General features: G+C 36.1%; 1 protein-coding gene across 11 annotated transcripts in view; it reads right to left on the reverse strand.

The window, feature by feature from the left end:
* The window catches only part of EYA1 (EYA transcriptional coactivator and phosphatase 1), a 181010-nt gene that overhangs the window by 107651 nt on the left and 56622 nt on the right, over positions 1–16737 (reverse strand). For all 11 annotated transcript variants that reach the window (XM_043880350.1, XM_043880348.1, XM_043880359.1 and 8 more), the window contains 2 exons: positions 7924–8006; positions 7311–7497 (listed from right to left, as the gene is read on the reverse strand). In XM_043880350.1, coding sequence (XP_043736285.1) covers positions 7311–7497; positions 7924–8006 — 270 coding nt within the window. The remainder of the gene's footprint in view (positions 1–7310; positions 7498–7923; positions 8007–16737) is intronic.

A 16737-nucleotide genomic window follows, 5' to 3' on the forward strand; every position in this document is an offset into this window, starting at 1 on the left:
TGGATGGCTGTAATAAAAAATATATTCTATGCACTATCAAATTTCTAAGATTTTTCTCCAGTAAAATGTATATAAAATATATGTCTCTTTACAAGGTAAGGTTTCAATGATAGTGAAAATAAAAATATTCTGAACTAAATGAAAATAGAAAAAACCTATCAAATATTGTGGGCTGCAACAAAAGCAGTGTTTAAAGGAAACTTCACAGTATTAAATGTGTATGTTAGAAAAGAAGAAAGATTTAAAATCAATTATCTAAACTTTAAGCCTTAGAAAAGTAGAAAAAGAGGGGCAAATTAAATCAAAAGCAGAAGAAATCCTAAAAATCCTAGAAGTCTTAGTGAAACTGCAAATAGGAAAACAATAGAGAAAAATCAATAAAACTAAAAGCTGGTGAGAGGAGGAGAAGGGGACAATAGGGGATGAGATGGTTGGATGGCATCACCGATTTGATGGACATGAGTTTGAGCAAGCTCTAGAACTGGTGATGAACAGGGAAGCCTGGCGTGCTGCAGTCCATGGGGTTGCAAAGAGTCACTCACACCTGAGCAACTGAACTGAACTGAAAAGTTGGCTCTTTGAAAAGACCAAAAAATTAATAAACTTCTAGTTGGGTTAACCAAGACAAAAAAAGAGATAAGACACAAATTTCTAATACCAGAAATAAGAGAGGGGTCCATCACTAGCAATTCCATCGACATCAGAAGGATAACAAAAGAATATTCTGAACAACTCTATGCCCACAAACTTTATAGATCATAACATAAGAGAAAACCTAGGGTTTGGCAATGAGTCTTCAGATACTAAACCAAATGGATGAAAGGGAAAAAAAAAAAATTCACTCAAATTAAAAACCTCTGCTTTGCAAAAAATAACGCTAATAAAAAGACAATATATAGACCAGGAGAAAGTATTTGCAAAAGTACATGTGACAAAGGACATATCTGAAATATACAAATAACTTTTTAAAACTCAACAACAAAATGACCTGATTAAAAGGTGGGCAAAAGATCTGAACAGATACCTCATCAAAGAAGATACACAGAAGGCAAATAATTATACGAAAAGATACTCAACATCATATTTCATTAGGAAAGTGAAATTAAAACAATTAGATAGCAGAACACACCTATCAGAATGGCCCAAAGCTGAAAGCTGACTAACCAAATGCTAGTAAAGATGTGGAGCAAAAAGAACTCTCATTCTTGCTGGTAGAAGTGCAAAATGGTACAGCCACTTGGAAAGACATTTTGGCAGCTTCTTATAAAACCGAACATATGCTTACCATACAATCTAGCCATCAGACTCAGGAATTTTCTGAGATGAGTTGAAAACTTATGTCCATATAAAAACGTACATGAATGCTTATAGTAGCTTTATTTATAATTGCCAAAATTGGAAGCAACCAAGATATCCTTCAGCTGGGAGTGGGCACAATTTTCATGAATCCAATAAGTTAATTAAAACTGTGTTGAATGATCAGATAAATTTCACTATACTTCTCAAGGTATATGGATTCTTACCTATCTCCAAATGATGTAAATTTTTTTAAGACTGTCAATGCATGACTAACAAATTCCTTTTTTCAAATGAATGCAAAGGCACTGTTTTTAGTTTTTAAAACTTGAAATTATGCTTTCACATTCAAGTTATGTTATTCTTAATGTATTACATATGTCTACTTAAAGGGGGATACAGCTTTCAATATTTAACTACAAACATTAAAATAACTTATGAACTTAAGATTCATAAGGAGGTACATATTTATAACTAATACTGCATAATATCATAGACTTGAAAGATTACTATCATGCATATAAATTTCAAAATGTACAGTTAAAAATAAGTGAGTCCTGGGAATTCCCTGGCTGTCCAGTGGTTAGGACTCCATGCTTCCATTTACAGTTTCAATCCATGATCGGGGAACTAAAATCCCATAAGTTGTAAGGCACGGCGAAAAAAACAATAAAAATATAAATTCCTCAATTGAAAAAATGAGTCCTTACCTATTCACATTGAAAAAAGCCCTTACAAGGTCATCTTATTTGTGCATTATGATACAACAATTCTATGAACAATAAAGAACAGATATCATAAAGTATGGAAGAACTCATGGATGATGGATTCATCTATACTGTGTAATTCCATGAAACTGAAAGGCAGAAACTTAGTTATATATGAGATAATGACTAGAATTTAACTTCCCAGTATTGCAAATACTGATTTTAAACCAAATAGACTATTAATAGGGAAAAAAGCACCTGAAATAATTTCAACAAAAATAAATATGTTATTTTAACTACTGTTTCAAATCAAAACAAAAATATTAGGTTATATGTAATAAATCATTCTTCTAATTCTTTAGCTTAATGATTTTTATAGACTTTATCATCAACACTCTTTTGTCATCCATAATGTTCTATAAGACTAGTAAGAAAGTAAAGTGAATGCCAAACAACTTAGGCTGAATCCACAGTCTTACCACAAATGTTTAAAAAAAAGATGAAACTTTCCTTGAATTTTTAAAGTAATCCACATTTCTTTTTCAATGTGTAAACTCACTCAACTTTTCACTCCTCACTATGTAACACAATAAAGGTTGACCCACTGCAAACACATTTTTAGTGGGAAGTGATGAATATTGAAAAAATCTGAAAAAATATTATTTTTTTCTCCACTTCAATTCATTTCTATTCTATAGCAATAAAGATACTGAAATTGAAATAAGTACCCAAAACACTAAGCATACATTCAAATAAAACCTAAAATAAATCAATTAATCTTAAAATAAAATTATATATACTTTTCAAAAATTATAATTTCACACTTTTCCCCATCTGGTGTGGCTTGGTGCCCACTAATCCCCACTCTTTCACATGGCATCCCTTTTATAAACAAAATTCACTTAGAACAATGTCAAGTTTCAGAGAGAAAGTTTTATGATATGTCCAAATGGCCTTTTTATAAAGCTCTAACAAACTTAATTTAAGAAACATGATTAAGTCTTCAGTTTGTTTTATACTGTGCTCTTCACAACCAAAATGTCATGAATTAAGTAAAATGATTCTGCTGTCTCCTTTCCTCAGTATCTTATTCCACAGACCCTGAAGAGTTTTTCTGTTTCACATTCACGTATCTGTCCTCGTTTCAAAGTTCCTTTTGGTCCTCAAGAACCTTTCATGACCCAGAAGATTCATGTTAAAACACAAGTTATCTCTAAATTTCAACAAACCATTCTCTCTCCTCTTGATACCTACATGAAGTCAAGGTGACAAGCAGAGACAGGAAAGGTCTACAGTAACTTCCACCAGACATTCAATTCCTTTTATAACAAAGTTTACTTAAGTGGGATTATACAGAAGTGCAATCTAATTAAAAGGCAGAAAAACACATATATGAGGTTCTATGAATACTGTTTTTATATATGTGAACTGAGTGAATATATCAAGCTACTTTTAAAAATTGAAGTGTAGTTGATTGACAATATAATGTTAGTTGCAGATGTACAGCACAGTGATTCAGTAATTATATATACACACACGTATATGTATATATTTAGCACAGTGATTCCATCTTATTTATATATGCCTTACATATTTTATATATATATATTCTCCTTCAGATTCTCTTCCCTTATAAGTTATTACAAAATATCAAATATAGTTTTCTGTGCTTTGCAGTAGGTACTTATTAGTTACCTAATAAGGACCCAGTGTTAATCCCAACCTCCTAATTTCTTACTTCTCCAACCTCCACTTCACCCTCTGGTAACCATAAGTTTCTTTTCTATGTCTGTGAGTCTCTTTCTGATCTGGAAATAAGTTAATTTGGATTTTTTTCTTAAGTTTCCACATATAAGCCATGTCATAAGATAAAAGCTCATTTTTTTCTTAAATAAAGGTAAGTGGAATATGATAATCAAGATAAACACGTCTAGAGTTGAGATATGCAGCAGAAACTGTATTTACAGTTAGGTGGAACAAGATTAAGAATGATTTAACTTCCTACTCTCGAATAAAACAGTGTCCACACCCATTTAAGAGAAAAAGTAAAACGATTAAACACTTAAAGGAGTTTTGAGGAGGATCATCTGCTAAGATTTACAAGGTAAATCTAGAGTCAAAATTTAAATCAGCATCTATTACATAAAACTTTTTTCTCACCATGATTTGGGATAACCACTGAGAATTAACACTCTGATCATGTCATAGAAGTGAGTTACAATGTAAGACCATTTTAATATGACTGACTGGGCTCTGGCTTTAGGAGTAAAAGGCAAAGGGAACACACTCACGGCTTCTTTAAGGATAATATTTCACTTCTAATCTATGAAAGGAAAGATTATATTTTTAAAAAGTTAAGGATGCAAGACTTCAGTGGTGGTAGAGTGGTTAAGACTCTGCACTCCCAATGCAGGGAGCCTGGGTTCGATCCCTGGTCAGGGAAATGGATCTCACATGCTGCAATTAAAAGTTCACATACACAACTAAAAGATCCAGTGTGCTGCAACTAAGACCTGGCACAGACAGACAGACATTTTTAAAAGTTAAGAATTCAAGAAGTACAAGAGAAAATGTAAGAAACCTAGGTGAAGGCCAATTCAGAAAATTAAGCATACACTAATAAGAGTTCCAGAAAAAATTAATGGAGGGGAAGAAGTATTAAAGACATAATAGACAGACTTCTGGAGACAGACTTTCATTTAAAAGGGCCCATCAAATGTACACTTGCTCCTTAAGAAAAGCTATGACAAGCCTAGATAGCATATTAAAAAACAGAAACATCACTTTGCTTTCAAAGGTCCATCTAGTCAAGGTTATGGTTTTTCTGGTAGTCATGTACAGATGTGAGAGGCGGACCATAAAGAAGGCAGAGTGCCAAAGAAATTGATGCTTTTAAACTATGGTGCTGAAATAGAAAGCCCAGAGATAAATCCACGCACCTATGGACACCTTATCTTTGACAAAGGAGGCAAGAATATACAATGGAAAAAAGACAATCTCTTTAACAAGTGGTGCTGGGAAAAGTGGTCAACCATTTGTAAAAGAATGAAACTAGAACACTTTCTAACACCATACACAAAATAAACTCAAAATGGATTAAAGATCTAAACGTAAGACCAGAAACTATAAAACTCTTAGAGGAAAGCATAGGCAAAACACTCTGACATAAATCACAGCAGGATCCTCTATGATCCACCTCCCAGAGTAATGGAAATAAAAGCAAAAATAAACAAATGGGACCTAATGAAACTTAAAAGCTTTTGCACAACAAAGGAAAACTATAAGCAAGGTGAAAACACAGCCTTCAGAATGGGAGAAAATAATAGCAAACAAAACAACTGACAAAGAATTAATCTCAAAAATATACAAGCAACGTCTGCAGCTCAATTCCAGAAAAATAAACGACCCAATCAAAAAATGGGCCAAAGAACTAAACAGACATTTCTCTAAAGAAGACATACAGATGGCTAACAAACACATGAAAAGATGCTCAACATCACTCATTATCAGAGAAATGCAAATCAAAACCACAATAAGGTACCATCTCACGCCAGTCAGAATGGCTGCTATCCAAAAGTCTACAAATAAATGCTGGAGAGGGTGTGGAGAAAAGGGAACCCTCTTACACTGTTGGTGCATGCAACAGTGTACATGCAAACTAGTACAGCCACTATGGAGAATAGTGTGGAGGTTCCTTAAAAAACTGGAAATAGAACTGCCATATGACCCAGCAATCCCACTCCTGGGCATACACACCAAGGAGACCAGAATTGAAAGAGACATGTGTACCCCAATGTTCATCACAGCATTGTTTCTAATAGCCAGGACATGGAAGCAACCTAGATGTCCAACAGCAGATGAATGGATAAGAAAGCTGTGGTACATATACACAATGGAATATTACTCAGCCACTAAAAAGAATACATTTGAGTCAGTTCTAATGAGGTGGATGAAACTGGAGTCTAATATACAAGAGTGAAGTTAAGTCAGAACGAAAAACACCAATACAGTATGTTAACACATATATATGGAATTTAGAAAGATGGTAATGATGGCCCTATATGTGAGACAACAAAAGAGTCACAGATGTAAAGAACAGACTTTTGGACTCTATGGGAGAAGGTGAGGGTGGGATGATCTGAGACAATAGCATTGAAACATGTATATCATATGTGAAACAGATCGCCAGTCCAAGTTCAATGCATGAGACAGGGTGCTCAGGGCTGGTGCACTGGGACAACCCTGAGGGATGGAATGAGAAGGGAGGTGGGAGGGGGGTTCAGGATGGGGAACACATGTACACCCATTGCTGATTCATGTCAATGTATGGTAAAAGCCACTATAATGTTAAGTAATTAGCCTCCAATTACAATAAATTAAAAAAAATAAACTGTGGTGCTGGAGAAGACTCTTGAGACTCCCTTGAACAGCAAAGAGATCAAATCAGTCAATCCTAAAGGAAATCAACCCTGAATATTGATTGGAAGGACTGATGCTGAAGTTCCAGTATTTTGGGCACCTGAAGCAAAGAGCCAACTCATTGGAAAAGACTTTGATGCTGGGAAAGACTGAGGGCAGGAGAAGGGGATAACACAGGATGAGATGGTTGAATGGCATCACTGACTCAATGGACATGAGTTTGAGCAAACTCTGGGAGACAGTAGAAGACAGGGAAGGCAGGCATGCAGCAGTCATGGGGTTGCAAAGAGTGGGACATGACTTAGTGATTGCACAACAACCACCAAATGTTGTGCAAAAGTACAAAAAATGCCCACTCTCAGAAACATTGCTATAAAATTCACAGTAGGTCATGAGTGGGAAAGGGTAGGCCAAAAGAATCACTGTCTTCCATGACTGATCCTTAGAGGCTATTTGATTTTTTGAAAAACATTAACTATTTCATGATGATAAACATTACATTCAAGATGATGTCATTTATATTCATGTGTCAACACATTTAAAGTTACAGTTAAGCATCCTAGCTAAATATTTATAATTATACATCCCCAAAACTACATATATACCCTGAAAATGGAGTACCTGTACAACTAAATAAAATCTCATGTATTTTTACATGAGATCATATCTCATCTTATTTCATGTATTTTCAAGTTTATAACTTCACATGAAAGCTTTTAAACAAATAAGTAAAAATAAAATTAATGTCACAATCATGCTGCTTGACTAAAGGCCTTGCCAAAACTTGCCAAAAGTGTGCAACCATTGTCATGAATATATGACTATAGAAAAATGCATTTAAACCATCAGAAATACAGCCTGCGGGACTAATAAAGGGTAAGTAATTACCTGCTGCGGGATCTGTAACTGCTTGGCTGGTAATGCCAGACGGCGGCTCCTGAAGCTGGTAAGTGGCATTTGTGGATGGCGTTGTTGGACTGCTGTTGCTACTCGGCATGTAATGTGCTGGATACGGTGAGCTGTTATAATACTGTGCATACTGACCCTGGCCGAAACTGGGATAAGACGGATAGTCCTACCAAATTAAACCACACAAGAACAATCAGTCAGAATACAGCTGCTGCCTTCTTACATTTCAGAGTGTAACCGTAAATACGTTGGCATCTCCGTCCTCTCTGAATTCACAAAGGAACACACAAGCACACACTCACTGAAGTGCACAGACATGCAAACCAATTTTAGGTAAGATTGGATTCCCTCTTCATATTTCTTCTATTTCAGGTTGCATTATTAGGTAAAATTTAACCAATCTGAAAACCAAATGACTCACCATATAGGAATGCTGGAGACATTTTTTGAAAAAAAAAAAAAAAAAAATCTATCAGAAAGTTTAAGAACGCTCTCAATTATAGTGTAATATAAATGGATCTTTCTTTATATAAGAAAATCATCTATTGCACTTTTTTTTAGTTTCAGAAGTCAACCTGGCTTTTAAAATTACCTGCTGTGAGCTGTTAAATCCAGAGGAATTTGTGAGTGAATTATTTCCTGTATATAATCCTGATGATGTTGTAAAACTGCTACCTAAAATAAAATGAAAAGAAACATGAGTGACTAAGCCATGTCGAGTAATGTGTCTATAGGAAATTATTATTTAGATAAAGCAGAGCTGGGGTTCACTGCAAATGCATTTGGTTTATCTTGAAACCCAAATAAATTGCCATAGCTAAAATGCTGGTTTCATAAAACGGCTGACAATTTTAGTATCAATATACAACTGAGAATTCATAAGTAAAGAGGTTTACATTTCTGAGGACATGAGGAACTCATAAACTATGGACAAAGTTATTTATTTGTTTAAAATATCAGACACCTAGCTTTCCATTTCAATTTGTAAAATGCATAGAATTTTCACATCTTTACATTAAATATGCTTATTGTAAAGTAGTGGGATCAGATTAGATGATCTTTAAAATTCCTGCTAGCTCAAAAACTATGATGCTCCTTCCAAAAGCTCAAGATGCTTTCCAACTGGCACTTGTTATCTGAATGGCCCATGGAAAAAGCTGATTATTTTATTTCACAGAAGAGTGAATGGAAGCACTTGGAGTATTCAATAAAACAAAGATCAGAGAGGAACACATGCTGTGTAGGTAATATTCTATTTGTCGAATGTCTCTGTACTCTAAAACAAACAGCAGAGTTGTACAGGATTCAAACCAAAAGGCAAATTTTAGTTTTATCCTTCAACAGATTTACTATCTTTTTGTTTAATCATGTAAAGCAACAATATACTGTTTTTTTTTAATTGAAGTATAATTGATTAACAATGTTGGGTTAATTTCTGCTGCAAAGTGACTTGGTTTTATATATATATACATATTCTTTATATTCTTTTCTATTATGGTTTATCTCAGGATATTGAATATAGTTCCCTGTGCTATACAGTAGGACCTTGTTGTTCACTCATTCTATTAAACAGTTTCCATGTGCTAATCCCAAACTCTCGATCCATATCTCGCCCACCCCATAGTCCCCTAGGAAACCACACGTCTGTTCTCTACGTCTGTGAGTCTGTTCCTGTTTTATAGGTAGGTTCATTTGTGTCATATTTTAGATTCCACATATAAATCATATGACATTTGTCTTTCTCTGACTTACATCCTTTAGCATGATAATCTCCAGGTCTATCCATGTCGCTGCAAATGGCATTATTTCACTCTATTTTATGGTTGAGGAGTATTCCATCGTGTGTGTGTGTGTATTCAGTTTAGTTGCTCACTCGTATCCAACTCTTTGTGACCCCATGGACTGCAGCATGCCACGTTTCCCTGTCTATCACCAACTATATATATGTGTGTGTCTGTGTGTGTGTGTGTATATATGTATAGGTATATACACACACACACACATCCCATCTTCTTATCCATTCATCTGTGAATGGACACTTAGCTTGTTTCTATGCTTGAATATTGTGAACAGTGCTGCTACGAACATAGAGGTGCATGTATCTTTAATAATACACTATTTTTGACTATCATTTTAGTGAAGATTTTTAAAAGGCCAGGGATTAGCAAACGTGTAAAAAATGGCATTCAAACACAAAAAATTAAATAAGACAAGCTACCGGGCTATTTGGTCATAGTCAAGAATTTTATACACCATTTTAACCCAGTAATTATATCGCTAGGCTTTTACTCTAAGAAAAAAATATGATCTATACTACGAGGTAATTAGCAAAGATGTTCTTCAGTGTTGTTTCTAATAACCAAACACAGAAAGTAACCCCAAGTCCTTAATAGACATTATTCAGAAAATGGAATATTAGGAAGCTGTTGAAACAGCATCATAATGACATTTAACAACATTGGAAATAGTTGCATACTAATTTTTTAAAAGAAAAACTTAAGCAATGAAAATGTTTTTGTGATCTCATTTGAAATATTTTTAACAGCATAAAATATTTACAAAAAGCACAAAAGTCTCAGAATCTATGGAGGGGTGCAGTCTATGTTCACAGAATATTCATGGAGCCAATGATCATTTTTAAATTTTCTACTCAGAACCTGTGTTACTTTTGTAAATAGAAGAACCATTCTTTAAAACAAAACTTGCAGCAAATGAGCAGTCTAGGCAGTAAATGTGTTGGTGGTTTAAGGAGGATGTCTCCAGTGTGAACCACCTATTCACAGATGCCTTCAGGTACGACATGCTAGTTAATATACATCAATTATGTACTTACTACTGAACATTTAAGTACTGGCTAAAGAGTTAGAAAACAGTAGAGTTTCCAGTTCATTACTTATGAGCTGTTTGGACTCTGGACAAATCACCTAACTGTTCTAAGACATAATTTCCCTAGCTGCAAAAACTCTATTTCATAGGCTTCTTAAACAGATCAAATGAAGTTTTGGAGAATCTAACGAACAAGCCATAGTAACACACAAATGTTCAGAACTGTTACAGTTTATTCCAGCAAACCTTTCTAAAATTCTCTACTGTATTTATGTATCTTCCCCCTCTTTTGACTTTCCCAAACTAGAGAAGTATGGCAATATCCTTGCATATCTAAAATTCTTTTCCTACCTACTTATCAAGTAACTACGCACTTTGAAAAACCAGTCAAGGGCTTGCTATTTTTATTAAGAAAAGAAAATATCTCCTAAGATAGTTTAAATGTTATCACAGAATCATATTTGAGGTTTCCTCATTTGTAAATTTTAGGAATACCAGTTGTTCAAAGTTCCCAGAACACCTATTATAGAGAAGCAGAAAGTTATTATACTACTAATACTTATTCTACCACGAAAGTAGGAGTATCACTATAAAAGTTTTTTATATTGTTCATCTGCATGTGGCAACTACATAGTCATTTTAAAAGTTTTGAATATTGGGCTCATGGTGATAAATACATGAGGAAAGAAGAATGATTAAGATATAGGCTTGGACCTCGAAGGCTTATCAGGTTAACATTAGCTTTTTTTTTTTTTTAAAAATGGACTTCCTGGGCAAATGTATTCCTTCTATATATCTATATATCAGGGAAAATTAATATGAAATCTATATATCTATATAAATATATGACAAACTTATAACGAACATTTAAAAAATTCCTTGTAAAAAACTCAAATTGTGGATAAGTGTGTGACTATCAATACTTTTCAAACTTTATTATATATATATGATAGAAAAAATTACTCTGGATTATGACTTGTAACTTTCATTTAAACTACACATTTTTGGGTTATGACTTGCTACTTTTATTTATAATACAAATTTTTGAACAGTAAATACTGACCTCAATAATCCCCATCCACTGAGAAAACGAATAAGATATAGAAAATATATTTTAAAAATGGATGTTTTTGTTCCATAACTTATTCCCTGGAACAAAGTAGAAAAGACCATGGAAGCTATATTGGCACATATAGGCCACTAGGGTCTGACCATGTAAATCACAGCTCAGTACTCTTAATGGTACCCAAGTGACTTCCCAGACTTCATGCTACTTCGACGACTGTACATTAGCTGGAATTCACCATAAGTTACACTCATTTACTGGCTGACTGCAGGCTGAGATTCCATTCCGTTTCATATGCAGGAGCAGGAATTTAACGGCACTCCAGTGGCCTACGAGACTTAATGCAACTTCCACAACGATCTATGTCAGGCAGAGGTGGACAAGCTGGGAGAATCAGGCTCAGGCAATATTAATTTTTAACCCCCAGAATCAGACCAGTAGGGCCTCCCCACCCACCTCCATGTGTGACAGAGAGCTGCAAAACTTTTAGTCCAGGCCGCCAGCACTGGATGTCTTCAAGAGCCTCCTTTCCTAGTTTCCTGCCCATCTTCTGGTTCCCTGCAGCTCACTCTCCACACCAGCAGTAGAATACTTTCTCTGAGGTACATATTTCATCTTCTTACTCCCCTGTTCAAAAAAGTAACACCCCCTAGTACCCTCAGGATCAAATTCAAACTTATCAGGGCTTATTTATTAGGCCCTAACTGAGCTTCCCTGGTGGTTCAGATGGTAAAGAATCTGCTTGCAATGCGGGAGACCTGGGTTCAATCTCTGGGTTGGAAGATCTGAAGGAGGGCATGGCAACCCACTCTAGCATGTTTGCCTGGAGAATTCCCATGGACAGAGGAGCCTGGTGACTACAGTCTATGGGGTCGCAAAGAGTTGGACATGACTGATCGACTTAAGCTCAGCACAGCACCTAGTGTGAATTCAGTCTCTTAGATTTCTCTTGTCTTTTCCTAGGAATGCTGACCACACACCCACACAGATACACATTGCAGCCTCGCACATACTTTTTTTTTTTTTTTCCGCACATACTTTTTTATACTAAGAAAGTAATCACACTCATCAGGCATTTACAGAATGGAAGCTTCTCAGAAACTGTTTTGGGTATCGTGGCCCTTAAACTGGGCTAAACAAAGCTCACAGGGAACAAAAAAGTGAAATAAAATCACTCAGTCATGTCTAACTCTTTGCGATCCCATGGACCATAGTTCACCAGGCTCCTCTGTCCATGGAATTCTCCACGCAAGAAAACTGGAGTGGGTTGCCATTCCCTTCTCCAGGGGATCTTCCCGACCCAGGGATCAAACCTGGGTCTCCAGCATTGCAGGCTGTTTCTTTACCATCTGAGACGCCAGAGAAGCCCCAGGGAACAAAGGGTCCCACTCTAATAGCTGATCTGATTCAGACTGGGTACCAGTACTTCCAGATGAATTTCACCAAAGCTTAGAACACCACAAAGCAAAGGCAAAACAGCGATGACAATACTCCCAAGAAAGCTTCTGTGTATATAGCTACTAAACCCACTTCCTACTCTACACAGGCCTGAGAGACAAGACACAATTGTGCAGAAGGCTGCCATGTACCAGACTTAAGTATGGATGGTACAGGGGAGAAAGGGCGAGCCATGACAAGGAAAAACAGACTCCCTTCTTCCATTAGGATCCATCCTCTAAGACAGCAGACCCCAACCTTTTTGGCACCAGGGACTGATTCCAGGGAAGATAATTTTTCCACAGACCTGGGGTGGGGGGTGGGTTATTTCAGGATGATTCAAGTGCATTACATGTATCATGCACTTTATTTCTATTATTATTACATCAGCTCCACTTCAGATCATCAGACGTTAGATCCCAGAGGTTGGGGATCCCTGCTCTAAGATAGTTTCTGTCTGATTCGTTAAGTCTTCATGTTAGATCACAGAATTAGGCTTAGTATTGAGAATTCATTTATCAAAATAAAATACAGAAGTATTTTCCTTTCTAGACACAAATGATTTTACATGAAAAGTCATCTCCAGATAAAAAGAGAACAGAAATATTCTATGATAAATTGTTTGACATTTTATATAACATTATATCATTAAAATTCCCCAAAGTAGAAAGAGCTCCCATTTAGAATCCATTATTTCTCACTCAAGGAGTTTGACCGAGTTTGGTTCAAACGGAGCTCCAATAATGCTCAATATTATTCTTGGTAGAGTTGGGAATTAAGTTACCTTCCGAGCAGGGTGGCAGTGGGACACTTTCTTTCCCATTAGTGAAAAGGAAAATCTTACCTGTTTAAGTAGTTTATTATTGTAAAAAAAAAAAAAAATCACAGCCATTCTTCTTTTCTGGCAGGAAGAGGAGAAATTCGTTTCCTGACTAGAACAGTGGAAAAATCTTTCCTTTCAGAACATCTCTAAGACAAAATTATTTTTCATTCCAATGTTTTTTTTTTTCTTTTTCCCTATTTTTTGGCTGAACTGCACAGCATGTGGGATCTTAGTTCCCAAACCAGGGATTGAACCCATGCCCCCATTCATTGAGAGTGCAGTCTTAACCACTGGAGCACCAGGGAAGTCCCTCCATTGCCTTCTTTTTAAAGTTAAGAACTTTTACATTTTGAATGGAAAGATTATATATATTATGGGAAAAAAAACTTTCAAATAAGTTCAGTCCACAGTATCTATGGGCACATCTAATTGGCATTACAGTCTCAGTTACTATCCTAGAGGGTGCTGTGGACCCAAAGAAGCCAACATCATGAGGAAAGTTTAAAAACACACAGTCTCATGAAAACAACACTACGAAATATTAGCTTGTGTTACCTACGTAGGCACCATAAGTTCTGACAGGGAGCTGCTCAGTCAATGAAATGAAAACATCTAGTTTGACTGGGAAGGACAATACACAGAAAATACACAAAGAATGTCAAGAAGGGTATTCTTGGCTCGGGGTGAAGATAAACGATCCAGAGGAGAAGATCCAAGAGTGAGAGGTTTATAGCCCAGGAGAGAGAGAGACTCAAGGAAGGTGACAGAAGTTTCCTGATCATTTAAGAAAAGAATAACAGTTCAGGAAAAGAAATGGCATTCTTTATCAGAAAAACCCAGGGATCTGAATGTTGATCATACTGTATTAGGACATAGGAAATGTTATCATTTCTGATTCTCCTTTTAAGGATTGCAGGAGGTGGGGAAAGCTGCTATAAATGCAAAGATACAACTGGAGCTGGAAAAGGGGAGTTGGGGTTTGGGGTGGAGAGTTGCGGATGGAGGTGTCCAGGGGAGGAACAGCCTGATCGAGCTACTTCCTAAGGCTTGCCTGTCCACAGCTCACTACATGAATTCAGGATGTTATCCTGAAAACTCATCCATTGTTGCTCCTCTTACTTAATGCTTCCCTCTATCAGCCCCCATTTCTCATCTTCACGATCTGGCTAAGGTCCTCTCTTCCCAATCAGCTTTCCCAGACAGTTCTTCTCTGCATTGACTTGACCTCTGGGAACGTGAGCTCAAAAATAATCGATACCATTGTTCTTGTACTGAACAAGCCTTCATTAGTCTTGTTTTCATAATGACCATAAGTTCCTTAAGTACGTGTGTTATATTTATTCACGCGGCTCACATGGAAAAGAGGGCTTCCCAGGTGGTAAAGCATTTGTCTACCAAGCAGGAGATGTGGGTTCGATCCCTGGGTCAGGAAGATTCCCTAGAGAAGGAAATGGCAACCCACTGCAGTATTTCTGCCTGGAAAATTTCAGTGGACAGAGGAGCTGGCAGGCTACAGTCCAGGGTGTTGCAAAAGAGTTGGCACAACTTAGTGACTAAACAATAATAACATGTGGAGAAGAAGAAACCACGTTCAATTCATGCCTTTGCAGAATTTCCTGGAGGCTCCAGCAGAAGACAGAACAAGTTATTTGAGAGTTTCAATTCAAGATGGTAATGACAACAGCATCCAGAGACGCCACAACTCTCATAAAGAATCAGGTATAGGAAGAATGGAAATTTTTCCATATATATATATATATATATATATATATATTTTTTTTTTATATGGTGAAGGTAGAAGGCCATTTAGAAGGGGGATCTGAAGGCCCAATAGACACGAGGAAAGAAAACATTTCTCAAGTTCCTTATTTATTCAGCAACAAAAATGACAGTGGGGAAAGGAAAAAATAACCATATAGTAATTGCTTATTTCTCAGATTTTTATCAAGAGGACATACACTTTGCTTATTTCTTTTAAACTAGATGGTGGTGTATAAAGGCTTATCTTTAAAAAGTAGATTATAATCACTACTTCAGATACAAATTATACAAAGAATATTAAATGCAGGGCCTATAAGCACCTTCTGGAAGGATTTAAAATGTCTGAGTTTCCAGAAAGAAAATCCCGCAGAGTTTTAAATCAAATTAAGTCTTAAATTGACTAAAGCATCATGAATTTTGAACAGCTCATAAAATATCACTGATCTAGCTCAGTCAGATATTTATGTATCATCAGTGTGTACGTGCTAAGTCACTTCAATCGTGTCCGACTCTTTGAGACCCTATGGACTGGTATCATGGGTATATAAATGAAAATAAGAGACTTGGTTGCAAACGAAAAATTTCAAATTCAGAATGCAGTAACATTCTGTGTGTTTACCGTACATTTATATCTCAGGATTTCCATATCCACTATCTGAGGTTATTTCCCACATCAGTATGTGAGATAATAATAATTATCGGCCACCTGTGACTTTCTAAAAAGCAGAAATGGTGATTTCTGGTGATTTCCAGAAATGGTGGTTTCCTGGCCCAAGAACTCTGAGTTAGGGAGAGGCCATTAACTCCACTTTCAGATCACTGTTCACCATTCTACCACACCAAATCCACCCTTTACATGCTCTGATTCAGTAATGTTGAAGTGAATTATATATTGTGAAAAGTGGCATTTTTCTTTTAGTTTTTAGTACTGAAGTAGAGCTGACTTACCATGTTGTATTAGCTTCTGATGTACGGCAAAGTGATTCACTTACATGTACATTAATACATACTCTTTTTCATACTCTTTCCAGTTTGTTATTATAAGATATTAGTTTCCTGTGCTATCCAGTAGGTCCTTGTTTATCTGTTTTGTATATAGTAGCTTGTATCTGCTAACCACTTATATGTGGAATCTAAAATATGATACAAATGAACTTGCTTACAAAACAGAAACAGACCCACAGAGGTAGAAAACAAAATCAGGGTTACCAAAAGGAAAAGGAATAAGGCGGGTAGAAAAGTGGCATTAATTTTTGGCTACACAAACATTACTGACACTCAAAGCGAGAGACAAGGGCATCTGAGAAATTTTTTCATAAATGAATCTGGAAACAAACTATCTCATTTCTATAAGACGACTTCATCATAACTCTTTGGAAGCTGGTAAATAATTTTAAAAGTGAATTATACAGTCACCCAAAAGATAGGGTATCAGAAAGACTGGCTTTCTTCTTGTCACCATGAGGGGTTCCTACAGGGAAAGGGTGGTGGTC

This window comes from Cervus elaphus, chromosome 21, assembly GCF_910594005.1.
Source record: "Cervus elaphus chromosome 21, mCerEla1.1, whole genome shotgun sequence".
In the NCBI taxonomy this organism is placed as follows: Eukaryota; Metazoa; Chordata; class Mammalia; order Artiodactyla; family Cervidae; genus Cervus; species Cervus elaphus.